The 26,858-nt window shown below is 42.4% G+C and overlaps 3 protein-coding genes across 11 annotated transcripts in view; 1 reads left to right on the plus strand and 2 right to left on the minus strand.

Annotated features, from left to right (window-relative positions):
- Positions 1–475: 475 nt before the first annotated feature.
- On the minus strand, positions 476–2,958 carry ostc (oligosaccharyltransferase complex subunit). Its single transcript, XM_035614507.2, has 4 exons — positions 2,396–2,958; positions 1,584–1,677; positions 1,305–1,502; positions 476–1,125 (listed from the first exon to the last, which is right to left on the minus strand). Exons 1-4 carry the CDS (start codon positions 2,532–2,534, stop codon positions 1,107–1,109), a joined length of 450 nt encoding a protein of 149 aa, XP_035470400.1. The 5' UTR covers positions 2,535–2,958; the 3' UTR covers positions 476–1,106.
- A 1,089-nt stretch (positions 2,959–4,047) lies between these two features.
- Positions 4,048–6,510, minus strand: rpl34 (ribosomal protein L34). Its single transcript, XM_035614519.2, has 5 exons — positions 6,423–6,510; positions 5,914–5,985; positions 5,679–5,778; positions 4,348–4,451; positions 4,048–4,175 (listed from the first exon to the last, which is right to left on the minus strand). Exons 2-5 carry the CDS (start codon positions 5,976–5,978, stop codon positions 4,091–4,093), a joined length of 354 nt encoding a protein of 117 aa, XP_035470412.1. The 5' UTR covers positions 5,979–5,985; positions 6,423–6,510; the 3' UTR covers positions 4,048–4,090.
- A 10,872-nt stretch (positions 6,511–17,382) lies between these two features.
- Positions 17,383–26,858, plus strand: part of LOC118288383 (sodium/potassium/calcium exchanger 2-like) — a 42,536-nt gene continuing 33,060 nt past the window's right edge. For 5 of the 9 annotated variants that reach the window (XM_035614410.2, XM_035614451.2, XM_035614486.2 and 2 more), the window contains exons 1-2: positions 17,383–17,627; positions 18,881–19,958. In XM_035614410.2, coding sequence (XP_035470303.2) covers positions 19,056–19,958 — 903 coding nt within the window. In that variant the 5' untranslated portion in view covers positions 17,383–17,627; positions 18,881–19,055. Of the gene's footprint in view, positions 17,628–17,832; positions 18,013–18,877; positions 19,959–26,858 lie in introns of those variants that run through there. The other 4 variants (XM_035614469.2, XM_035614478.2, XM_035614418.2 and 1 more) reach the window with 3 other exon arrangements.

Below are 26,858 nucleotides of genomic sequence, written 5' to 3' on the forward strand. Positions count from 1 at the left end.
GGAATGTCTTAAAACTGCCTTTGATTATTTGAAGCATTAACTGGAAGAAAGTGTCTACCTTTTCCTTCTCTCCTTGAGAATCCATGAAGAGACGCCACAACCCTGTTACCTGTTATCGCCAAGTGGTTCCATAGCAGAATCCTACACTTTATTTAACAGGGCGCACTACATGTAGTGCTGAACCAAACAATAACAACTGTGTAGTTGATCAGATTTTTTCTGAATTTGAAAAACTCTATAAAACATTAATTGCAAAAAGCTCATAGTTTGGGGCTCTTGAATCTTGTGGATGGACTTGGTGGATGTATGACGCCACCTTCTGGAGGACAAAGGACATTGTTTATGTGGAATCCAGCTCAACTAAATCCATTACAACAGCTGGAGTCATGTTACACTGCTGCAAGGATGTAAACCTGTGTATTAGTAAGGCAACGTGTATGATAAAAGTTTATGCTCACAGACGACTGCAAAGGGCTCTGAAAAGGAAAATTTTATTTCACAACCTCGTACAAAAATGCATCTGACAGGTTAAAGGCTTTTCACTGGGACTTCTTGACAAAAATCACAACTTTAACATAAATCAGAACCCCCCCTTACACAATTCACTCAGTGCTAATCTGGGTTTCAAAGCAATGGCTCCATCCCAACTGTGTCCAGTAACTTTCTCTGTATTCTCCAGTGTTTCAGTATTTTTTTCCCATCCACTGCAAGGCCCTTCTAGCTTCTCCCAGCAGATTGAAAATAAAAAGCCAGATTCATCCAGATTCAGTATAGTGAAAGTTTGCTACTTTATAAAAATTTGAGAAAATTGGATGTTAGATTTAACCATACAGGAAGAGGTCTGCTGAAGGGTCTGTCGCGCAAAATTGTTGAGAACAGCGGAGAAAAGAGGAGGAAGTCACTTAACACGGATGAGACACAGCCAGCGTGAGACTGTCAGGGCTGCCAGGTCAAATTTCATCAGAAAGGTCTGTGCTTTCAGCCTTACTGGTTGTTGATTATATCAAAAGGTTGAGTTTATCCATAATTGTAGCTGAACTAGTGTTGGTTATTAAATGTCGTTCGTCCATCCGATTTTCTTTGAGTTAAAGTGAAGGGCTATGTCTTCAGCCCATGAGATATCCTCTGAAAAGATAAAAGACAAATTTGTTAAGATGATGGGGACAACAAACATCGTACAGCTCAGAAAAAAAAGAACAGAAGCCAATCATTTGCTATCAATAAAGACCACATCCTTAAGACTGGTGAAAGATGCACACGGAAGATGTTTATTTCATCTGTGGGGAAACATGATTCAAACTTACGGCAGCTTCATGCGCATGAACACTCTGGCCATGAAGAAGCTGAGGAGCACACTGACGAAGCCGATGAAGAGCAACAGGAAGCGGTTGAGTTTGGGAATGTTTGGCGCATTGGAGCGGTCCAGGATTATGAAGCCCAGGCCTCCCATCGTGAAGAGGAAGCTGGAGGCCAGTCCTTCCATAATGTACTGGCCATTTACCCTGACAAGACAAACGTGGCCGCGTTAGCATCGCTTTTCTCACCTTTGTGCTTCAAATGTGTTGAGATGTCTCATGGTATACCTGTACGCCAAGAAGGCAACAGGCCGCTGGTGTCCATGCTCGTCAGTCATCGAACCCACGCTTGGCGGCTCAACAATAACGTCGTAGATGATACCTGCAGTGTGGGCAAAGTGGATTCTATCAGGCGTCAAAGAACCCCACCACTCAACGTCCGGTGTAATCGCCTAATCCCAAATCCACTTCATTTATACAGCACATTTCTCAGAACATAGTTCACCAAAGCGCTGCAGATGTAAGAAATTATTAGTCAAACGAATACATAAAACCAAATTAAAACACACCACAATATAAAATACACAAACACCACTATAAAAGTAACGCACAAACCAGAAAACCTCTCAGGTGGTGGTAAATACATGTGTTTTGTGTCCGGATTTGAATGTTCCCACAGAGGGGGACATTTTTAATATGTATTGGTAGCTGGTTCCACAATTTAGGAGCCACTACTGAACAGAACAATCCTTTCCCACTTCAGAAATTCTTCGTTTACAACCGATCAACATTTCGTTTTTCTTTTTTTTTTTTACTTCAGCATGTCCAGCAAAGATGCCTGCACTTAAGTGGTACTAGGTTAGCCGGTGTCTGTGTTATTGTGGTCAAAGCTAGCAATAACGTCATCGAGCTGATTTGACGAACAAAACGCAATTAAAGCAGAAAGCGTCGGACATTATTATCAGCAAAACATATGCACAAAAACAAACAAAAAAGAAAAGAAAGGAAGGCGACTGGCAGTAAACGATACACTGCGACGTGTAGCTAGCCAGCTAGCTAGCCGCCTGTCGTTAACGTTAGCTTAGCACTTTTGTATTTACCTCCTGTGATGAGAAAGTAGGACACGATGACGACCGCGTACACGGTCATAGCCGAGGGCATGTGCAGCCACGACGGCTTCTTCAGTTTGATATTCGGACATTCCAGCACAGAAAACGGCACGCTGTACAAAGTCTCCATGGCTTGTGGGGAACACTGTCTGTCGCCGCTGACGCAGGGGGGGAGTTTCGTCTGTGTTGCAGCGACTTCGTTGACGTGTCCCGGAAGTACAAGTAATATTTTGTTCCCCCCTACCACAGTGCTCGCCTGTCCGTGTTTATCAGGCAATTGAAATTGGATGTTTATTATTTCATAAAGTAAACATCATATATAGACACTGCCTTAAGGCTTAAATAATGCTGGCATTAATTTAGTTAAGGCTCCGTAACATTGGTGTCACCTGATTCGAATTTAAAGTGACAGTGCTGGCAAAAGTGCTTCACGCTATCATGAGTGAAGACATTTATGTTCCCGGTTCACTCAGTTTTTTGCAATTGTGAACGGTTCATAACACTGGAAAGCGCATTCATTTTCCATTTGTAAGATTTTAAGAATATTCTGCTTTATGTGTATCAGCTTCCCTGTTGGAATGTGTTACATCTTATGTTATGTTCCTCCGTCTCCCCAAGGGAAGCTGGGGCCTGTACTACGAAGCAGCATTTGCGGTTATCGAGATAACTTGAGCTTTAACTCTGGGTTGTCCGTCCTAAATCACCATGGTTACGTATGCTGACAGGCTAACGTTATGTTCCAGATAAGAGATCGAAACCTGTCAACAGCCCCACTGCCGACCAATCAGATCACTGGAAACCAGCGTCGTCATTCACAGGATTCCGTCAGGATCAAAGGAGTTTAGAGTAACGAGCGCAGCAGATATTTATGAATGAGTGGAGTCATGATGCTGTTCCAGACTTTTCATGTGTCCACGGTGAACTTCTTATAAACACATGGAAAGATTATCACACTAAATACGTAATATTAAATACGTAATATTAGAGCTCAATTTGAATTCAATAAATATGCTTTTGAATCCCGACAGAATCATTTCAGTTTCTTTTTCTATCACTGCAACTCGTAACAAAACGATGAGACTGTGGCGATAAATAGTAACTAAAACTAAAAAGTATCATGTTTATTAGAACGATGATCCAAACACTGATCATATTCCTCATGATCAAAGTTTGGTATGATTTACTTCATCACACATTAAGGTCTTCTCTGCCCCGCTTCAGCAGCAGAAACAGTCTGAAATCACTTTTGACGTGAAAGCGCTTAAGGTCACTGAATGTGCTAAATAAGCGATCGATAAGGTGATAAGGTGTTCAGGTGATCCAGGATGGTCAATGTAGGTTAAGTCAATCCAGACAACGAAAACATATCCTGGATATGTTCAACTCGCTTCGTAGTACAGGCCCCAGCTTTCATTGCAGTCTCTTTGCACTGCGACAGCTACATACAGGTACCTTTACTGGGTCAAATCAGCCAGGTATCTTTGGAAGTTTTTGACGAACCTTAGTGCAACAGATCTGATTCGAAAAACATTGTTTGTTGAATCCTACCATTTTCAATCACCTTTTCATTTTTACTACTGTAAGACAGGCAATTAAACCCCCCCCCCCCCCCCCCCCCCGTCATTGAAAATCACAACAGGAAATTCATTTGTTTGTCATTTTTTATTGTGGCAATACAAATACAGTTTACTTAGATTTCTGGCTCTGTGCCTGTGCCTTGAGCACCTTGACGACGATCTTCTGTTCCTCAATCAGGAAAGCACGCTTGATCCTGAAAACAAAAAGCAATGAACATTTGCATCATCATCAGTGACCTAACAATTTTATTTCCATTTTCATTTTGAGTTTGAAAGACTCTTATGTTCATTATCAATGAGGCAAAGGAAAGCATTATTCTAATTTCTCAGCAAGGGTCAGGAGATTAGGGGAAAGGCTTCTCTTACCTGTCACGCACACACTTGGGGCACATGGAGCCTCCGTAGGCCCTGCTGACGTGCTTCTTGGTCTTGGAGAGCCTCATCAGAACCTGAGGTCTAACAGCACGAATCTGTAGGAGAGAAGACACTGATCAGATTAGTGTTACTCCACACAAGCTAACAGCAGTGGAGCAATGTTATAGGCTAAAACCAACTTCTGGACTGTTTATCATACTTTTTAAAATATGCATATTATATATACTAATATGCATGCATTTGCACTTGTTTGAGGTCAATCGCATTCTAGCACTATGAACAAGCAACCCAGAGAATAGGGTTTTAGGCAACCTGCCCTGCAACTACAACCATGGCAAAAATGCAGCACCTGTATGATGATTTCATACAATTTCAGAGTAATTTCAATTGCGCCACCTCGTTGTACTGCCATGTTCCTAGATATGGCCACTACACTGATGTTTTGAATGATCCAGAAATCATTTCTCTTACTTAGGTGTGCATCTCTCTGCTTTCAGGTGTAGACTACTACTTTGTAATTTAGGATTTAGCGCTGGACCATGATTTCTTATCCTCCCTATATTCTGATCTCACAACTTGGAGATTGCAAATCCACTCATTGACGTATGAGAATGTGTTCAGTGTTTGGCCAATGAGCAGCTTTCCACCAAAGTGTCAGTGTAGTTTAAATAACTAGATTTAGACTGGATCGCACAATGCCACATCCGGGTCCCTACGCTCAGTAGATTTACCATTTCCAAGTCACATTGTGGCTCCTGTGCCTTTTAACATAAATTCCCAGACAAATGTTAAATCAGTATAAAGGACTTAAATTTACAAACGAACAGCAAAAAATCCAAAAGCAACAGAAGACATCGCAGCTCTGTGGAGGCGCGTGACAGTGACGTGGTTTGGAGGTTCGATTGATCTGTGATCGTGTGGAAAAGATTAACTCCCTTTGTTTGGCGGTTACCGATGCACCTAATTTACACCACGCTGACAATTAATCGCAAGATAAAGTACAGGGGCCGAAGCTGCAATTCAAACAGGGAAACGTTTTTTTTTTTTTAAAGTTGCAGCAGTGTCATCCATCCCATGTATGGATCAAGAGAACCAGCTAATTGTTACACCTGGAGATGTAGTCAACAAGGAACAACCTTTGTGTCTAGCACTAATTTAGCTGATGCCATTCTTTACTTAGAGAAGAGGCTGGAGATGCACCTGCACAGCAAAAACATGCACCAATATGAGTGTGTGTGTGTGTGTGTGTATATATACACATACATACAAACTACTTTCTTGGGAGCAAGGACCCTCCGCCCTAATAAAGTTGTTGTACTTACTCCGCGCAGTCTTCCTGGGTAGATGCCACATCCCGACTTGGGGGCTTTGCCGACCTTCTTGGTGTACAGGTACACGATGCGGTTACCAGGCGTCCGGGACCTGCGGGACAGCACGGTCAGTTTTAAAGGGGTTAAAACGGAGGTCGGTCAAGAGCTACATGCCGCGGCGGTGTGTCCCTGCTTCACCAACGGACGACAGCACACGCACGGGGCGGATAAAAGAGGCCTCACTTACAGTCTGGTTTTGTTGGAGGCGGTGTTGTAGGACAACCTACGACGGTACGTCAGGCGCTGCACCATTTTGAATCTGCAAACGGACAAAGTGCGCAAATGAAGATTCCAACTATGATGCTAGGAGGCTAACCATGCTAGCCACGCTACCGGCGTAGCGTCTAGCTGTGGCGAAAACAACCAACCTGCATTTTGCTAGTCAACACATTTGTCCAATTTTGATACACGGCTATTTACATTTCACAGTAACAGTGTCTACAGCTCAACTGTGTGTAAAAAACACCCATTAAACAATGTAGTTGTGTTTAGACAGCGGCCCCCGAGACCAAGAACGGCATGACAAAAATAACCTATGAAAACCCACAAAATACAACAATTATCACATCGTTGGAAATGAAAAATGTCCTCCAGGTGTTACATTTACTTCACATGGACCACATTTAATTCTAAAACGTAGGATTGTAGTGGATTCTCAAACCATTACGTTTGAGAGGAAAGCAGAAGCCGCCATACCTGTTGTCGCCGCAACCGGAAGAGGAAGGAGCAGGGTGGTTGTTAGAGGTTTAAACTTCCCCCATGTCCATCAATACTGCTGCTCGTGCTTGTCTTGCTCCCAGCTGGTGTTTGGTTCCTACTACACACTGATGCTGAGGTATGAAACGTTGATGAAACAAGCTGTGCGCTATGTGATGATACACATATTAACAAACTGATATTAAATTTCATTTTCGTCTTTGGCCTCATCCAATGTAAACATTTAGATTTTTAAGGCAGTTGACAGCAGTTATTTTAATCATTTTATCTATCATTCATGCCAATTCATTTAAAGGACATATAATTGTAGTATCAGCAATAGAGAATGGATTCATAGAATTACATAACCGAATAATAATTTAAAAAAATAACCCAAACAAAAGGGTGGGCTACATTAAAGAAAAATATATAAATTCATGAGAGAATGCTTCAGACAAACATTTCGAAACAAGTAAAGTGTTGTTTCAGTCGGAGAGAAATCAAAAGCTGAGTTACTGAATGAGGAAATTTCTTCCAAAAAAGTAAAAACGTTAACAAAGATGCATACATTGTTGCAGTCACATTGCAGTTAGTTAATCTGGGTTTATTGTGGTAGTCTGTTACTAAAACAGCCCTGCAGAGGGCGTGGGTGTATAGCGTTTGTCCTGCTTGTGCGTCGATAAATTCGATAAATCTTATTTTTGAAACCAGAGGAGAAGAGGTGGTGACCAAGTGGACACAAGTACAGTGTCCATCTCGAGCTTTTTTTCAGTAGATGTAATAAAGCCTCAGAAGATCCCACTCTTGGCTGAGAGCTCTTTGCATGGGAGCCCCTTATTTCAACGTACTGGCCCTTTTCACGGAGCACGTTCACACGTGCCAGCAGGGGGAAGCGCAGGTGTAATCTATAATGGCAACAATGGCCGCCCTTCCATTTTCCATTTCGAGGTGCTCTGGTCAACGGGTGCAGCACCTGTGTTTTTCCAGCCTGACTAGTCCAAAATGGTCAACATGGAAAAAGTGTGTGTGTGTGTGTGTGTGTGTGTGTGTGTATGTGTATATATACATATAGCTATATCTAGTAATTCTACTTGTAGATCACTGACAGCTAGAGGATGCCACCATGAGTATGAATTATGTTCTTTGGATTGCAATGCAAATATGATGTGCGACACCGTTTATTAAGATGTTAACACCCAAATTCTGGTACTGTAAACATAATTTTAAAAATATTTTCTGTTTATTAAACTTGCGATGTGACCTTTCAGGTTGTGGTCATGGGTTAGAGTCATCCAGGTTTCAGCTAAGTCTCTTCAACTGACAACGACTTTGACAATTCTTACATTAAATCAAGGCTACATTCTAAGAAATCCTTGCGAATCATGTTCATTATTCAGTGTTTTCATTTTTCAATATCTCAAATGATCCTGTGTTTTTTTAAACAAATTTCTTAATCTACCAGCAGTCATCTAAAAAGTATAAATACATTTAAAAAAGCATCAGTGCTCTTTGAAAAGTTATTTATAAAACATACAGTTCATGCCATGATAACAAACTGCAGCCTCTAAAAATAAGCAAAACTGCCCGAAATGTCTCCCAATCAAAGAGGTGCCATGTCCTAAACAGACATTTGCCAAGCTCAGCCAACAGATGGTGAGCTTGGCATCCTTTTTAGAGGATGATTTTACTAAAGGCATTGTTCAGTGACAACACATGGCTCTGTAAAGTGCATCTGCTCATTATGCATCTATTTTAATGCCATGGCTCTACTTGTCTGGTGTTGTGTTTAGCTGAGTCATAAATCCTTATGGTCTGCATTTGGTTGTCATACTTGGCATACTTGTTTTTTTAGATTAATCGGTACACGTGGAAATACTATTCCATAATCATAACAACAAATTGAATTGATTAATGATGTTAGATATGCTATAACACTTTAATGCTAAAAATAAATGTTGGTGAAATGGTGCAATAGTCATTCAGATTTTTGGTTTTGAGAGTGAGAAAATTCATGGTTTTAGTTTTGACTTATGTCTGATATACTAGTTTGTTATTCAAAGCCCTTACTTAAAAAGTCCGTTGTAGTGAGTTACAAATTTCCCAAAGTCTTCCTAACCATCATCATGCCTGCACTTAACCCATTGTAATTTTTTTTTTTGCATTTCAAGGGTTGACGGCAGAAAGAATTTGCCATTTTCTATATTAGAAAAGTATAGTATTAATTCTTGACGAGCATTAATGCAAGCCTCTCTTCTTTTCTCTTTTTTTTAAATGGAAACTTTTTTATTACTGGTGACCTCTAAAGGTTGAAGCTTGTTCGACATGATCTGTTTATGGATTGATTTGAGTAAATCCAGATGCGACGTGACCTTGGATTAACCCATTCTCCATGAGAGGTCTCTTACAAAGGGTACCCAGGAGCTTTGCGCCAACTGCAAAGAACACAGTGAGGTACACACACGATCACTAACACACATATAATTAGTAACATCTGCAGGCACTCTGTCTTAATCTTGTCAAAATCATTTTTAGAAGACCACATCTCAAAGGGATGTTTAATACAGATCGTAATCCAAGAAAATGTCAAAATATCTAAAAGGAGTTTATTTTTGAGGATACCCCTGACGTCCATGTTCCCTCCCTCCCTGTCAGTCCTGACAAGTCAAAGATGAACCATATCACCTGAAGTGCACTTGGTTATGCAAGCCGCCCCAACCCCCACCCCCTTCCATATCTCCTTGGGCCTTCTGTGTAATCTGCTGAGATTTAAACCTGCTGCTCCTGTTTAATAAATCCACTGCGATTAAAATAGGATTACAGCTCTGCTTTCGCCTTCCTAATGACATCAGAGCATGAAACATTTTTTTTCATGACTTTTTTTTTTTTCCCCCGCTGGGTTTCGTCAGCCCACTCATTCCTCCCTCCAACTTGTTGTTAGCAGACAGGCGGCTATGATTTTCAACTTCTTCCTCCCCCCCTTCCAAAAACTCATCCCTGCAGCGCAGCAGGTCAGCCCATCTGTGGGACTGTTGACATGAGGATTAACCTTATAATGCAGCAAACTCTGTCATCCTGTATCAATGCTGTCCTCCTTCACATCACACTTTTCAATGACCGATAACAACCAAAAAAATATGCTGCCTTGTCCGGTCGCTGTTCGCTGCAACCTTGAAATCTTCTCACAAAATCAACCCTCTCCCTTTTCAAGGTACCAGTCTGCTTATCTATCTGTGGTCACATCTCATGATTGTAAAGCCATGAAATATTAAATGCCAAATTCAGCTACCAAAGGTCATGAGGACACACTGCACATGTTGTCCCTCCTGCTTTTAGTCATGTTAGATGAAGAATGGAGCAGATAAATAAGACTCTTTTGTCCTTTTTGTCCTTCCATGGCATTGTCCTGCCCTGTGATGGTTAAATGCTGTTTGGTCACAGAAGGCAAAGGTTGATTGGATTTGTACTCCAGCTAAGCTCATGACCCCAGCAAAGAAATATTTTTAAGATAATGTATTCTACTTTAATACTCAATGCAGCTTAACAGCTTTCAGTCAAAATGCAAAATATGGACGGGAAGTGTTCAATTCTGTAGTTTCTGCAGAACTTTCAGTGTTTACGGATGATATAATAGGCTCAATCCAGTTTTTAATTATTCCCGGTTTAGCATCCTGACCAAGTTTTGCACTTTCTTTGGCCAAAATGCTCAAGTATATCCCCCCCTACAACAGATTAAAGTCAAGTCCAGTGTTGACTGGATGTGAGCATGTGATGGATATTGAATTTAGTGTATATTGGGATTAAATGCTTTTAATCAGGTCAAAAATCAATATAAAAGTTTATTAGTCAGTGACCACAGTTTCACTTGTATAATTGTAACCATAACTGCAGCTACGTGAGTAAAACCATGGAAGACATGACACAGAGGTTATTTCTTCTGTATATTTTTCTGAGACCTTTGGGACCTAAATTGCACTTTACATTTTATAATTTAAAGTTGCATATGGTAGGGGTTTTTGTTGTTGTGCAACAAACATGGATCTGGGGATGGCAAAGTCGGATTGAATATCTCAACAACTGCTGAGGCCTTTATTATGAAGCAGGATTTGCGAGTTTCAAGGAAACTTCATGTTTAACTCTGGGTTTCCCGTCCTACGAGGCTGGTTCTCTTCTTACCGGGGTAAATCACCATGGTAACTTAGGCTTAACGGCTAACCTGCTCCGGAGCAGGACCAATCAGATCACTGCAAAAACGGCACCATCATTCTGCAGGATCCTGACTGGGACTAAAGAGTTGAGAGTAACGCGACAAATAATAAAGCGCAGCAGATAGAGCTCATCAGTGACCGCCCACTTTTAGAACGAGGTATGTCTGAGGCAGAGAACGCGATAAGAATGAGCTTGTTCATTGGTTCACTGCTTGCGCATGCGAATTGTCACGTGTCCTGGAATTCTAAAGATGGCAGGCAATGACGTAACATCTTTCTTTGATTTTACACTTTTAAAGCATTTAAATGCTGTGTTTGATTTAAATCGGGTTACGTTTATGGTTATGGTTAGGGTAAGGGTCAGAGTAAAGGTTTGTTGCCGTTACAAACTATAGTTTAAAGACCAATAATCACTACAATCAAATACATTATCACTACATCTAACTCTATTCTTTCGCTTTTCCACCACATTCTTATATCTGCCACTGTCTGAGGAAAGGGATAACTCCGGAGCACATGTTGCTGATAATGCACGCATTACGCAGGTTGCCAACCGCCATTAAAAACGACGAAGAACAGTGTACAACCAATGACGTTGCGATCTCTTATCGTGTTCTGGCCATTAGAACGCGGCCTAAACTATAGCACCCATTGACGTTTCATAGAATCCTTATATAAAGAGTTTTAAGCCATGATCCAAACCAATAAGCCACAAGATGGATCATTACCATAAAAAAATTTATTCTGAGCAAAATAAAAAATTGGAAAATGGAAAAAAGGCAAGACTGTGTACATAATTATTTTAACAGTGAAGGAACTACTCATCCCATAAAACATTGCAAATGCCTTTCCAACGTCTTCCAACCAATCTGAGACGTTGAAGTTTGTGGGTAGTGTAGTTCTTCTCAATGATATCGCGAATAAATCAGTTTTTTCTTTGAACAAGGTTAATATCATATGGACTTGTGGCTTCTACAGGCGCATTTTCACTTTCATGGTCTGTTGAGCTCTTGCTGTTCCAGACTCTTCATATGTCTTAAAACAGTTTCTAATAAACAGAGGGAGAGTTCATCACACTAAATATATACATAGATATATATATATATATTTTCATTCATTCATCGTCTACCGCTTTATCCATTTAAGGGTCGCGGGGGGTCGCTGGAGCCAATCCCAGCTAACATTAGGCGAAAGGCGGGGTATATATATATATATTTAGATTTCATATTTTAGCTTCATTTGAATTCAATAAAGATAATTTGTTTACCGACAGAATCTCTGAAAGTGTTTTACTTTCTTATTCTATCACTGCTGCTCAGAACAACAAGAGGAGACTGTGACGATAACAAGAACGTAATACTATATGTTTTATTAGAACAATGATCCACACACTGATCAAGATTTCTCATGATCATGAATAAACAGTTCAGTGTGATTGAACTCAATCATATATTAACTTCTTCTCTCCTCTGCTTCAGCAGCAGAAACAGTCTGACATCACTTCAGAAGGAAATGTCGCTTGTAATTAAAGACTCTGCCTCTTCCACATGAACGCGCTCGAAACCGGATAGGAAAACCCAGGGTTGACTGAGACAATTGATATCCAGCTTCATAGTACAGGTCATCCAGGGTGGTCAGTGTTAGGTTAAGTCAAACCTGATCACAAAAACATATCTTGGGTATGTTGAACTCGCTTCATAGTACAGGCCCTTGATGCATTGCCATTCTGTTTTTGTACAGGTATTCATGATCCTCAGAGGATGAATAAAAATGACTTTCTGATATTTCCTGTTGCACCACCATGAGGACTTTTGGAATTTGAACCAAATGGCTCACCAAAGACGGCATAGATTGGTGCAAAATTTGTGTTTCCCTGAGGATGAATTGTAACTATTTAATGATCACCTGACGTTTTTATTGTAGTGTCATCATCAAGTCAGAATCTTAAAAATGTCCAAAAGCTACTTTGGTTCCAAATACCTGTACATTTAAATAAATAACCATCAGCCTCATCTGCATGTTGTATTGAGTGCTTTGTTTAAAGTAAATGTTACACACTAACACTCTAAACTAAGATTGTAAACATGCTAAACATCAGGATGTTATCATACTGAATGTTTGGCACCACTGTGTCTGGCCCCACAGAGCCTCTAGCCAGGCTGTATACTCTTTTGAATGATGGCAGAGTAGAGAAAAAAAATCAGACATCATGTTTTAGATCATCACAAAATGTAAACTCTCTGACATCTGCATTTATATAGCACTTTTCTAGTCTTATCGACCACTCAAAGCGCTTTACAGTACAAGTCACATTCACCCATTTAAACACACATTCACACAGCGCTACTATACGTCAGGGCTTTTTCTATTACACATCATTCAAACACTGCCAGCACAGGGGCAACTCAGGGTCCGGTGTCTTGCCCAGTGAACTGGAGGAGCCACCGACCCTCTTTACCCTCTCTACCACAGCTGCTGTTTACAATCATGTGTTATGCTATGGTGCTATGGGGAATGCTAAAATAATGCAAGACCAAAAATTAGCACAAAGTATAATATATACATTATAATAAATATGTACATTTGTTTGAATGTAAGACCTCAGTATTAAAATGCTGGCCACACTATACTGTATATGTTCATTTGGACCACCAGTGAAAGCAGGGTCTCACTTTCACACCGTATGCTCGTATCTAATCAGCTCCAGCACTTACTGATCAGTGGATTATCAATTCAATGATTTCTTTTTAGAGCTACTACTGCTAAAATGATTATCCACCCACCCCCTGCGAAATGGTCTCCTCCAAGTTATCTTTGTACAGTCTTGCCATTATGTTAGAACTCTGAGGCAGACCATTTGTGTTTGTTTTTTTGGAGTACATTTACTTGGGCTCATTGATTCCCCATTTACTCTCTGAGCATCCTATTGGTGCCTGGGCCCAGTTAGTTTTGCTGACTGCATTTTCCTAAGGGGCAGGTGGTCTGTCCAAGCCTCTTTGTACAGACGTGGTGTTGGGGGGGGGGGGTTGCTAGGCTTTCAACATCTAATCCAGAGCGAGTCTCTTATCCTGGGACTCTCCAGTTTCACTGCTTTCCTCGTTTATAAATTCCAGAAAGCTTTTGCTGTTAGTTATTAGTAAAACATACTTGTGTGATAGAAATAATTCAATGCAATGCTTGAGTCAATTGTCCTTTCCTCTTCCCCGGAAAAACCTGCTTGGTTATCATCACCCTGTCTACCCCCCACTGCCCCTGCCCCATTGCTGACAAATCCATACAACTATGTGGGGCACAAAGGCTCGGATTTAGCTGTCAGGCCAAAGTGAGGCTGGGCCGGATGGGGGGCAGGGCCAGCATGGAAATTTCTGTTGTTTTTGTCAGAGCACAGATTTCAGACAAATCAAAACAATTGGCACCAGCACCCCTCCGAACCCCCATCCTCCCCCGCCACAACCCACCTGACCGGTGACAAGTCATCACTTTTATGCTGGAAATGTTGCCAGATCAGGGGCGGCCAGCTCGGTGGTGTGGTGGAGAGGCTTGTGTATGCAAGGGGGGGGTGAATTGTTGAAAAAGAGCTGACAGTCTGGATGGGATCTCATTTGATAGGCAAAAATATTTACAGATCTCATGTGAAACGCTGGCGTCAAAGGCTTGGGTGTGTACTTTGTGATGAGGAGGTTTACAGATCAGATGCATTTGCTCATGCAGCTAATCATATCAATCCAAACAAATCTCACAGTGCTTGAGTGAAATACAGTCAATATTCAAACAAATCTTTTTTTTATTATTGACAATCGCACTACCCTGATGACAGGTTTATTGCACAGGGTCAACATACTTGGAATTAATCCCAATTTAGATTTTACGTCATCTTTTCTCAATGAAGAGGAAAAAGGAATAGAGTTTGGCATGTCATCCTCATTCTTGAAATGCCATTTTTTGCTTGAACTTTAAAGTTAAAGTGAGTTTAAAGGGGTACTACAGGGATTTTAATATTGGATTTGCGTTGAGTTACACAATAAAAGATCAATATCAAAGCAGCAGGAGCTTTGGTGTCCTGAAAATTAGTCTTTTAAATTAGGTCAATACTACACAACGCAACATTTTCCATAATGCAACTCAACAACACCTGTAATTATTGGCTTTCAAGTGGTCAAGCCGTGAGCGGGATGCTACTTAACGGCAACATGGGCGGTAATAATGATATTAGTATCTGTGACTATACACCAGAAGGGGTAACAATTTAGCGAGCTAGCAGGCATTTACTGTAACGTTATGAAAGAAATGCATGGGCAAAATGACATGGAGAAAATAGAAGGCTTTTGGGAATATCAACACTTTTAGATATGTACATAACTCCTCTCGAGAATAAACACGATTCCATTTGAAGGCAGCAGTGGACCCCTTCCTGTGCTCTCAATTTCAACTTCATTTAAACCCCGTTCCCCAAGTTTGTAATACAGGCATTCTGTTAAATCTGAAAAAAAGTGACATTTAATCTTGGTGTCAACCCAGATTGAGATGACATCACTATGACATCGTCAAAAGTAATTTTTTTCCCCAAACTTTGAAAAGCTCCCTCCAGGACCACAGAGGACATTATGTGACTGTTATCACAGGCTGACAGAGTACAACTTGTGCGGAGGAAATCAGAATTCTGTGTGTAAAATTGAGGTAATGCAGCCTAATTCTTCAAAATGACAGATGGGTCATTGGCAAAAACCCTGCCGCACAGTCCAGCCGTATCATCCCCAACCATCTGATCGATGTAACCTACTTAATGTGTTCGTTCACCAATCAGATCCTCATGATAATCAGCATGACAGCAGCCACCAGTTTGTTCTTGTGGAAAAAAAGCTTGGGCCTGGCTGGCGAGGAAGCCCAGTGGCAATAGCTCCAGTATGAAAACCAGTGCATCATGGATATAACGAGGCAATCGATCCCAATCATTTTGAACAGAATTAATAGTCTTCTGGGCTATTGGGTGTGAGAGCATTTCACTCGGAGGCATTATATCCAGCGACAGGGAAACATGATTGACACATTGCACTGTGGAGGTTAAGTTGCGTGGTTCAAGGGATAATTTGACATTTTGAGAATCATGCCCATCCACTGTCTCATTAGATGAGACGATTGGTACTACGCTCATGTCTTTCTGGTAAATATGAAGTTACAGCAAGCAGCCAGAAAAGCTCATCTTGTGAAAAGTGACCACTCCTGTCCTTGAGATAGTCTGGTACACAAACCCTCGCAAAAAAAAAGCCTATTCCCAAAAATGTCAATAACACTTAATAACATTAAGGAATTTGTATTAAAATTAAAGAGGCATTCATGTCTAATTTGAAGATGTATTATTTAAATACATAACAGGATTTTTTTTTAATACCAAGTACAACCAAAATTAGCTAATTTAGCAGAATGAATAGTACTATTGATAATCTGAGGTAACTCAAATTCACGCTGTCGGCCTCTGTGTTCCCTGTTAGGTAACAAGAAGCAGAATGGGAGGAGAGGAGGCAGAGGGGGCAATCAATGAGGTCAGTGATTCATGATTTATCATAAAGCAGCAGGCCATTAGTGTCAAACATACTTTGTCACACTGTGTAGAGATTGCATGTATGCATCTACCCGACAGGGTTTGACCTGTCGACTAATGCGAAGTTGTTGGAGGGCTTCATTTGACATTAGTTGAAATGATGCGAGCCAGGGGGCCGCAGGGATGATGTTGGTTATGTCAGATGAAGTCTCGGTATTGGTGACACATTCAAAATGACGCAAACTGGCGCACGAGGAATGCGTGACCCTCTTCAATATTTAGTATCCCAGTGAAATGGCAAAAATGTCATTATTAAAGGAAATAGGTCCAACATTCTGAGAAATGTGGCCAGTGGCATTCTGGCTGTGATTTAGATGAGATATTTGACAAGCTATAGAGCCAACAGCCAGTCAGCTTATCTTAGCAATGAGTTTGGAGCCAGAGGCAACTAGGAAGCCTGCATCTGTCCACCATCACCTCTAAAGTCCAACAATTAATCCGCTTATTTAATCTTATTTGCTTCATCTCCTCCAAAAATCGTAGAGCAAATTTACTTTTGGTGGGCTTCGCGTTTACATTCTGTTTAGACAATTCAGATAGATGAGCTAATTCTTGAACTTTAGAGATGCTGGTATAGTCGGATTATGTTGCTGGTGCACACAGCCTGGCTATAGCTGTTCCTGTGCCAAGGTGTGCTAACTGGCATCTGGCTACAGCTTCATATTGTTGTGTGAGAATGGGAATTTCCCTAAACTTACACTTTAAACATTATACTCTATTACAAGTGTGAAGATGTATTATTTGTAGGCCAAGTTGGGGGGGGGGGGGGGGGGGGGTCAGTGATTCTGCACCTTGAGCTGCACATTGCAATGCTATCATTGAGAGATGGGTCCACGTGCACATGACCTTGAAATGACCCAAAGCCATTCACATAAATCAGCTACTGAGCTGAAGCACATCCACCTGTTCCGTCACCAGAAGAATATGGGGGGGGGGGAATATAGTTCCTTTGCCATGTAACCACGGCAACTCCTCCCTCAAAGTGCAACATCACCAAAGCCCCCACTGCGTGAGACTGAGCAGGAGAGCGTGCGCTGTCTGCCGCGCACCTGGCCTTATTAATAAACCAGCTTGCTCACGTGGTTAGATCAGCCCAGCAGAAAATATTCTGCCACATTAGCACGGTATTTTCGACCGATCCCCCCCCCCCCCCTCTCTCTCATCCGAGACGGGAGGGATGCTGCTGCTGCTACTGCTGCGAGGGATAGAGCTGAGCGCAGTTGGAAAAGCTGTCCCCCCCCGCCCCCTCCCATCCAAAGCTCCTCCTCTGTCGTCGGAGAGCGGAGAGCGGTCACATTTTGTTCAATGAGAGTAAGAGGGGCACCGGAGAGGAGAGGACCCCCCCCCCCAACTCTGAACCTGCTGCTGTGCCGCCTGGCTGCTTCCTCGCCTCGGCCAAAGGTAAGGGCACGGCACGGTCCGCAGCCTCCGCGCGCGTCGTGGAGTCCAGGCTGCTGGACTGCGTCGCGAGCGGGCTGCCCGTGCGCCGGCACCGACGCGAAAGGGCGACGGCGTTACTGAAGGGCAGACAGGGGAGGCGGGGTAGAGTGGTCATCGCAGCCGGCGTCTGTCTGCGAGACGCCGAGCGCAAAAGGCGGCGGGCTGTGCATCACCGAGAAGTCGAAACGGGACAGGACGTGCGTTTTGGTTTTTCCGCCCGCTTCCACCCGAACGGCGGCGACGTTGCGTCTATACCGGGGGGTTTTTCTCTCCCCCCCCACCGAGTGCAGCCCCGAGTGGTGTCCGTAAACCGTCGGCCTTCACATCTCGTCCCAATTCCCTCCAGGTAAAAGCAGGCACATTTCACGTTTTCACCGCGAGTCTCCTGTCCAACATCTCGCGGCCAAATCGGCATCACACCCGAGTCGTCTAACCCAGGCCGGTCTCCAAGTTTCGATTCATCGTTCATCTCGAAAGTGTAAATACGCTGGAGTTGACGCCACTGGATACATTTCATAGTATGGCGCTGTTGTGAGTCTATTCATGTCATTCTGTCCAATGACGGCACATCTCAGCCAAATTAAGACGATGAGGGGAATCCATCAGCAGATTAAAGATAAAGGAATTCTGTTTTCAATGTTTGATGATACAGAGATTTACTTCTGTATGCTGAGAGAGAATGACATGGTTTTAAAACAGTTTATATATATATATATATATACACACACACACATATATATATATATATATATATATATATATATATATATATATATATATATATATATATATATATATATATATATACTCATACACATATATAAGCAGTGGTCAGGAGTGGATTATTCCTGATTTATAGCCAACTCTTCTGCAGCTACACTCATGTTGTTAACTTGTTAGTTTTTTTTCTCATCTATTTAAATAAATATCATGAATCATTTATATGTCCATTACGAATTCAGTTTGCAATGTAATAAAAAAAAGCAGCAAATGCTAATATTTTAAATTTGTTTAAATGTAATGTATTATGTGACAGATGGAATTCATCAAAGCTGAATAGCGAATCACTTATTTAATATTTTTTTTCTCTTTTACCTTTCCAGTGTTTAAACAATAAACATTGTGTAGTCAATATCTAAACCATGATTGTTGACTTTGTTTGCTGACTCAATAATATCATTTTCCTAATGCATTCTTTTGACATTTGCCAGCAGAGGCTAATATGAAGACACCATTTGGCAAACCAGACCCTGGAAAGCACCTACAATCCTTTCAACTCATTTGAAACTGAAGACGGCACCATGCGTTGTCTCCAGTGAAACCTTCATCCCCACTCTCCTCTCTTCCTATCTAGCCACTGAGAGTGAGGACATCGCCAGCTGCATAAAGATGGCTTCAGATAAACCCTGCATGGATACACTTGAGCGACGGCCCATATTGGGTGCTGCCTGTAAGCGGCAGGGTCACCGGTGTGTGCGGAAAAAGCTGAGGCCCATACGAATCTTGGGGTTCATCTTCAGCCTGGTGGCCCTAAGTGCTGTCTCCTTCAGTGCCTTGACCAGGAGCTCAGGTGGTCTTAGTGAGCCAGTGCTCCAACAGGAGAGTCTCCGCCTGTCGGCCCCCCACCGGACTCTACTTTTCACCCAACATCAGACGGACCCCAACGTCTCAGCTGACATACCAATAGCCATGATGTCGACAGCAAATAGCAACGACAGCCAGGGGGATTACCCACCGGACCTCTTCACCCTTGCGGAGAGGCGCCAAGGGGCAGTGGCCCTCCACATGTTTGGCATGATCTACATGTTCATTGCCTTAGCCATAGTGTGTGACGAGTTTTTCGTCCCAGCGCTCACAGTCATCACAGAGAAGCTGACCATTTCGGATGACGTGGCAGGTGCCACCTTCATGGCAGCAGGCGGCTCGGCTCCAGAACTTTTCACCTCCATCATCGGTGTCTTCATCTCACACAGCAACGTGGGCATCGGGACCATCGTGGGCTCGGCCGTCTTCAATATTCTCTTTGTCATTGGGATGTGCGCCATCTTCTCCAAGGAGATCCTCAACTTAACATGGTGGCCGCTCTTCCGCGATGTCTCCTTCTACATCCTGGATCTGATCATGCTAATCATCTTCTTCCTGGATAACATCATCTGCATATGGGAAAGTATCACGCTGCTCTCGGCCTACGCCGCCTACGTGATCTTCATGAAGTGCAACAGCAAAGTCGAGGGCTTCGTCAAAAATTGCATGAGCAAGAATCAAGTGGTAGAAGTAGCGGTGCAGCCCAAGGTGAGTTGGCTTCTAGATCCGTATTATTATCTTTTAGTTTTGTTCCTCCCACCTCCCTCCACCACCATCTCCTCTTAAAATACAATTTAACAGGAAATGTCAGAATATGTGGAAGTTACAGTCGGTGTACAGTAAAGTGGTTAACTATTTTGCCTGATAGAAATGACCTTCAATGTCTCCTCTGGCACAAACACACACACACACACACACACACAGACACACACGCACAAACACACACACACACACACACACACACACACACACACACATCATTGTACACATTTAATTTGCTATTCTAATGAAGTCAGGCTTGCTGTGATAATTGTTTCAGTTGAGCCAACAAAATGAAACCAGTCTGTTAGTGGATTCATGCTTTCAATTCCACAGTTGCTTTTTTTTTTTCCTCAGCAACCAAATTGCTATTTTCAAATGAAATTGGTTTCTCACAAATGTCCTGGACTCCTATACGATTCAATATACAACAGCTGATGCCAAACATATGGTTTATGAGACTGGCCCGTGTCATACATGTTCATTACCTCAGGAAAATAATAGAAATTCTCACTCACTTTTTTACGGCTTACCCGACTATTGTGCATTAATATGGTTGAAGCAGCGGTGCACAGCGCTGACATACAGTATTCCACTGTGGGATTAATAAAACAGTCAAATGTGTAATTCTGGGTTAAGCTCTACAAATTGTGTCCCGATCTGACAAACAAATCCCTCGGAAAATCTCGGGAGCTATTTCTTCCCCAGTTAAAGATTTCCCACATAAATGCTGTATTTAAATAGTTGCGTAAACGTGTAAACCCCATTTAGCTTGATGAATGTAATCAATTTAAGGTTTGCTGCGGGCGGCTTGTTTGTCCCATGCTCTTTATTCTCAGAGGAGGTTCCTATACAGACATTCAATGCGATACTTTACTGTTTACTCAATAGCATAAACAGCAGAAATCATTGCATTACTCCACATAACATTCGCCCCCTCAATGACACTTGAGGGCAAAAGACGCTGCGGTGCAATTTGATACCGGTGTAGAGATTATCCGGACGGATTTAGATATCTTTGTGACATGAGATGGAAATTACATTTTGAGAAAGTTATATTGTAAGGCCTTCATTAAAGCAGGATTTATTTTAAGTACATAAAGGATATTTAAGGCAGGTTACACAATGTGGAGAGAGAAACTCTCGAAGAAGCCAACAGCGCCGTTTGCTATTCAGTGTGTAAACCGAAATGCTGTAAATAATCACGCCACTCACTTTTTTAAAGAGCATGAAAGCATTTCTTTTTTTTCTGTCTGTCCTATTTGTGCTGCATTACTTTGATTTAGAGCTAATGTGCAAGAAAAGAGTGAGAAGTGAGGTGCACAGGCTGAGTGCCAGAGAAGACTCAGGTGACCTTGAGGTGCAATGGATTATGGGTACTTTGGCCAAGAGAGAGAGAGAGAGAGAGAGAGAGAGAGTGTAAGTGCGAGTGTGTGTGTGTGTGTGTGTGTGTGTGTGTGTGTGTGTGTGTGTGTGTGTGTGTGAGGGACAAACTTTTCATGGGGGGAAAAACAGTGCAAGACAGTTGAATCGATCAAACCCTGCAGTCATGTCTCATCTCCCACACCGTTTAAAGCAGATCTAGAGTCTCCGCTCTCATATATTGTGTGTAACACTCCCACAGCTGCACCTCTCAGCAGCCTGCTTTGAGAAACACACACAACATCAACTACTTCAAATTAATGAATTAATTGGGGGCAAATTTAGTCCAAAGCTGTAATTTCACCACACGCTGCCTGTTAACCTCTTTTCAGTTTGTAGTCTACGGGGTCTCCGGGGTTAATAAAACTAGAAAGGCACAAATATTATTAGAATATGATCATCCAAACACTTTGGGGACGTGTGTATTTCAAGACCAAGTGTGTTATTTTGAGATTTAATTGGCAATTTACAGGCATGTGTGTGTTTCATACATGAGCAGTGGAGAATAAGACGGGAGGGCAAGGACAAGGAGGAGTGAGCTCACTCATGAGATTGCCCTATACAATCTAGGATCTGCTTAGATTTGAGGAAAAGAACATTTTTGTATTCCCATTTTTAGCTCGCAATCAATACTATAATAATTCATATCTGTAATGCAGCTTTCAAAAAGCCTTTGTTAGATCCTCAGGCATGTGAGTTCCACAACAAAGGCCTGGTCGCCTTCAGTGAGAAGTCGAGGTTTAGTCGGGGCCCCGCCAGAGTATCTCAGGCGGCGATCAGTCTCATTGGGGGGTGAGCAGATCACAGATCCAGTCAGCAGCCAGACCATTCAAGGCTTTAAAAACAAGCTGTTCAGTCTAAAAATGAAAAGCTCAAACGCACAGGTTACCGGTGAAGGGTTGCGAGGACTGCTGCGATGTGGCCGCCTCGCTCAGAATGAGGCCTTGCTGCGGCAGTCTGGAACAGCTGTAGCCTGTAGATGTTTTGATGAAGTTAATACTTTTAATTCCCTGAAACGTCCCTGGAGTATTGTACGGGTGTAAAGTATTTGCGTTGTCATGACAGCCGTGTGTCATTTTGATGCCATGCCCTTGAAATAAACGCATGATTAAAATGGGCTTCCCAGAGATTACTTTATGCATTACGATATTGGAATGCCCCTGTTGTGCTGCACATTGTACAGGCAGTGAGCAGCAGAGGAGAAGTGGTGTTTCGGTGTCCGGTTATTGCTCGTAGAGGCCATCAACAATTTATGCCACGAAAACGACGTAAAATTAGACTCCCAAGAGTTACCCCGGATTTCCACCGGATGCGGAACGGCTGCGAGACGGCGGCGCAGCGTGTCGGTTGCGTGTTTCGCCGTCCGCCAATCCCCACCGCCTCCGCCACAGTGGTGCGCTGCGGTGCGGCCATGACGTCACGAGGACCCGCGAGATCTCGCGAATTCACGTATGATCGCGCGATATAACAGGGTGTAGTTTCTTTAAAGAGAATCACAAACCAACAAGTTATTTCCATCATGAAGGATTTGGTGATTTTGGACTTGAATAATCAGCATCTCCTCATCCATGGTGTCAACGGGGTGAACTGGTCGGTGAAAACCTCTGACCTGTTGACTTCAGGGCTGTCTCCGCCCATTATGACGTTTTCAAGGTGTAGCGCAGGGGAATATGATCCGCCGTGAGCACGGTGTATTTTATTTTGACGGTTAAAGTATGTTTTATTTTTGTTTCTGTGCTCGACTTCCTGCCCCGCGCAACCTGTTTTGTGCTGAATTGCAGCGTGTGTGCTCCGGCGTCGGAGCTGTGACGGAGCCGTGCGGAGTCAGTGGAAATACACACATTGACTTAAATTGACACCTATCGGCTCCGTCGCCGTTTCGCAGCCGTTCCGCATCCAGTGGAAATCAGGGGTAACACTGACAGACAGATGTGTGATGTTCTGCATTCATTCTCCAAGTCATCAGTCAATTTTGTACTGTCTGCGACCGCTCCCCTTCATCTCATTGCATTACTGCTGCTGTTCTCTCTGTCTGGAACGTTTCTTTGGTGTAGCTTGTGTGAAAGCGTTTCTCTCATCTCCTAGAAAATAATTCCTTTGCTCCCAGACAGGGCATTAAATGGTGTTTGCTCTTCGCTCACTCGACATATCAGAAGTGTCATGGATTTTTTTTCTCTCTCAGTACAGTACAAAGACAAATCAAATCTCGGTTGCACACAGTTGATGCTGGTCTCTTTTACAGCCATTGTTATTTTAGCAGTTCAACGGTCAACCTCATCAATCAAAAGAAATCTGCAATAATCTCTCAATCCACTTATCACAACCTTAAATGCTCCACGACGCTAAGCATTTAACAATGACTTGGAATAACAGCAAAAGAAGAATAAAGTTTGGAGAGTGAAAGAATGTGGAATGTTTATTGGTCTTTCCGTGCTCGAAGCTTGGATGTAGAAATACACCTGGAATCCCCATGAAATCTATTATCACTAAATATTTATGACTGATGGTGACAACTTTAGAAAAATAAGCTCTATATTACACTTAAGCCTTCATTAATTGTTTTTTTTAGGGCAACGATCCAACTTTAAATACAATGATGACATATTATCACCTTTGTTTCAAAATTATTTTGCTCCCTAAATTGCAATGTGAAACCATGACTAACCGAATCAAATTTTTACAATGTAACAAAGACTTCATGAACCTTCGTATCTTGGTGCAGACTTACACTTACAATTCGAAGAACCAGAGCAAAGAGCTGAAAGACGCTAAAGCGGTCTGTAGAGCCGTGGAGAACTACAAAGGATAATAGCTTAACCTTTGAGGACTTCACATCTCAAATAGAGAAGAAAAAATCAAAGTGTAACGCAAAAATCCAACCTTATAGCTTCGTAACTCAGTTTAACGTACAGTAATGGGATCATGTAATCCTGTTTCACTTCGGTTGATGCGAGTGCACGATGCGATTTCCTCTGTTCATCTTTGACCTAAACAGATGTGGGATGGAAGTTTTATCTCTTCATTGTGGCCTGATTGGTGGCTAATACCTTTGTTGACCTAATGAGTGCTTAGCTGCTGGTTAATCTTAAAACAAGGGCACTCTGCTTTAGCCCAGTGAGGTAGGACGCCACCTCTGCCATCCTAATGAGACACGGTCCTGCATTTACTTTAAATGTTCCTTCCTGTTAAAATCATCGCCTTTTTTATTTTTTTTTTAAGATAAACACTTTAGTTTTTTCAAAAAAATCTATTTAAACACACTTACAAGCCAGAAATGACACAAAATGAAATGAAAATTGAAATGAAAATACTGGTTGTACACTGACCTCCAACAATAAGGCAACACAAGTGTCTTGTCTAGAAAAAAAAAAAATAACATGAACACATTGCAGTGTAATATGATCTAATACAATATATCTGCAACAAATAACATTGTTGAAACTTTAGATATTACGTTTTTATTGGGTAATTTTTGTGGCTATACGCTATACTATTTCTGTTGTGTTTGCTTGCAGCACACATACTGTATATTATACCCAGCATCTTGGCCACGTGAGCTATTTCGTAAGGTCAAAGATGGCCTTTCTTTACAATATCGCTGCCTTGATTTGTTGCACGTTCTGGTACAGTTAAGCCTCTTACTCTGTTAGGCGACTCACGCCCATGCACAGAGGCCTGATTGGTGATCACCGGGTCATCCTGTGCGTGCAGAGGGGCCAGAAAAGGTCACCCGGTGCGTGATGCCCTTTATGTCCCCATCTGAGTGCGCACATCTCACACCCGCAGTGAATCCTCACTGTACAGGCTGTAGAGACACTGCTCAAGGTCACAGAGGAGCAAGGGCTTCCTCACAAGCTTGAACGATCCTGGCAGCACAAGATGGAGGAGCATGAATATCTCTTTCTCCGATTCAACCATTTTTCCACTGAAGAAGCAACAAACGTGTTTGTACTAGAGTTGGCTTTGCCTGCTGACGGCGTTCCATTTTCCCAACCATTTGTCCTACACCATTTTTTACCCATACAAAAATAATGGCCCAGTCAGCCATGCCAATCAATTCTGGCATCTTTAACACACTCCAAAGTAGGGGTGGGTGATCTGGCCAAAAGATCACATCCCAATCTTTTGGGATGGATCACAATCCACTATCTGAATAACGATCTTTCTCACTGTCTAGGTTATCCCCTCCTATTTCCTTTTGTCAGAAAAAGAAAAGTAACAATAACATGTATTTTAAAAATAACAGATCGGGTCTTTGGCTAGGACCAGCAGAAGCAGAGGGTACTTTCACTTTCACTTTCACTAAATGCTTCTTCAGATCGCTCGTGCTACCGACTTTAATTGCAAAACATTTGTTACTCTTGTGGTAAGGAGCTTTGTCTCTTTCGACTGGTTCACACTGCTGTCACCACACGGAGCAGCCGGTCTGTCTCTGGGTCTCACCATGCTGCCTGTCAGGTTGGGCAGTGAGAGCTGGGCATGCCCCCTGCATCGGGCAAGCTCCGAGACACAGACACACAGCGCTCAGGATTGGGGAAGATTTATCATAGACCAATACGTTTTTTTATTCAACACTGTTAGCAGCGCCAAATATTATAATATATATATAATAAAAAATGAATATCAGTTGGTTGCAATGAATGCACGTGCAGTTTTCTGTAACCAGAGCAACTTCCCTGCGATCTGTACAATTCCTCTGAAAAGCAGATCATATGCCAAGTTATGTTATAAAATGGTCAGATCGCACACCCCTACTCCACAGTGAAAAGTATTTTTTCCCCTGTTCTTCACACAACCCTTGTTACAGATTTTATCACTTAGAAAACCTTGTGGATGTTTTAAAGAGGTCAGGTCTGACATGGCATGAGGTCAGATTTATTAGGCGTTGCATTGCAGGCTTGCTCTGGCTCTGCACGGCATTAGAAGGGTCTTTCATCATCTGCACCCCCCCCCCCCCCTCCTCCTCAAGGCCACCTCTCCAGGCCGGCCCTTGCTTATCTTGTTATCTGGTGGCCTCTCATTGTTTGGCTGATGGACTGACTGGCTGTTTTTGAGAATACGGCCTCAGACAGATCAGATTAGCCAGCACTTTGTGCACTGTGGCTTTATGTAAGACAGAGGAGTGACACCCCCCCCCCCCACCCCCTCGCTCTAATCGTCGTGAAATACCAAAAATCTGTGTTTGTCAGTCATGATAATGAAGTAAGCTTCTTAAAAAAAAGAGCAGAGCCACATCTGACAACACATCGAACAAGTCGTAGCTGAACAGTTGCTATCACAATGCACAATTGAACCAGAAATTACAGCTGAGTGTGTGACGTCTGTAATAGATTGAGCGAATGGAGTGATTGATAAGTAATAGTAAAAAAAGAAAGTGAATCGACAGAGGAAAAAGTCTCAGTTACTTTTGCAAATTAGAGTCTTGAA

Source organism: Scophthalmus maximus, chromosome 12 (assembly GCF_022379125.1).
Source record: "Scophthalmus maximus strain ysfricsl-2021 chromosome 12, ASM2237912v1, whole genome shotgun sequence".
Classification (NCBI taxonomy): domain Eukaryota; kingdom Metazoa; phylum Chordata; class Actinopteri; order Pleuronectiformes; family Scophthalmidae; genus Scophthalmus; species Scophthalmus maximus.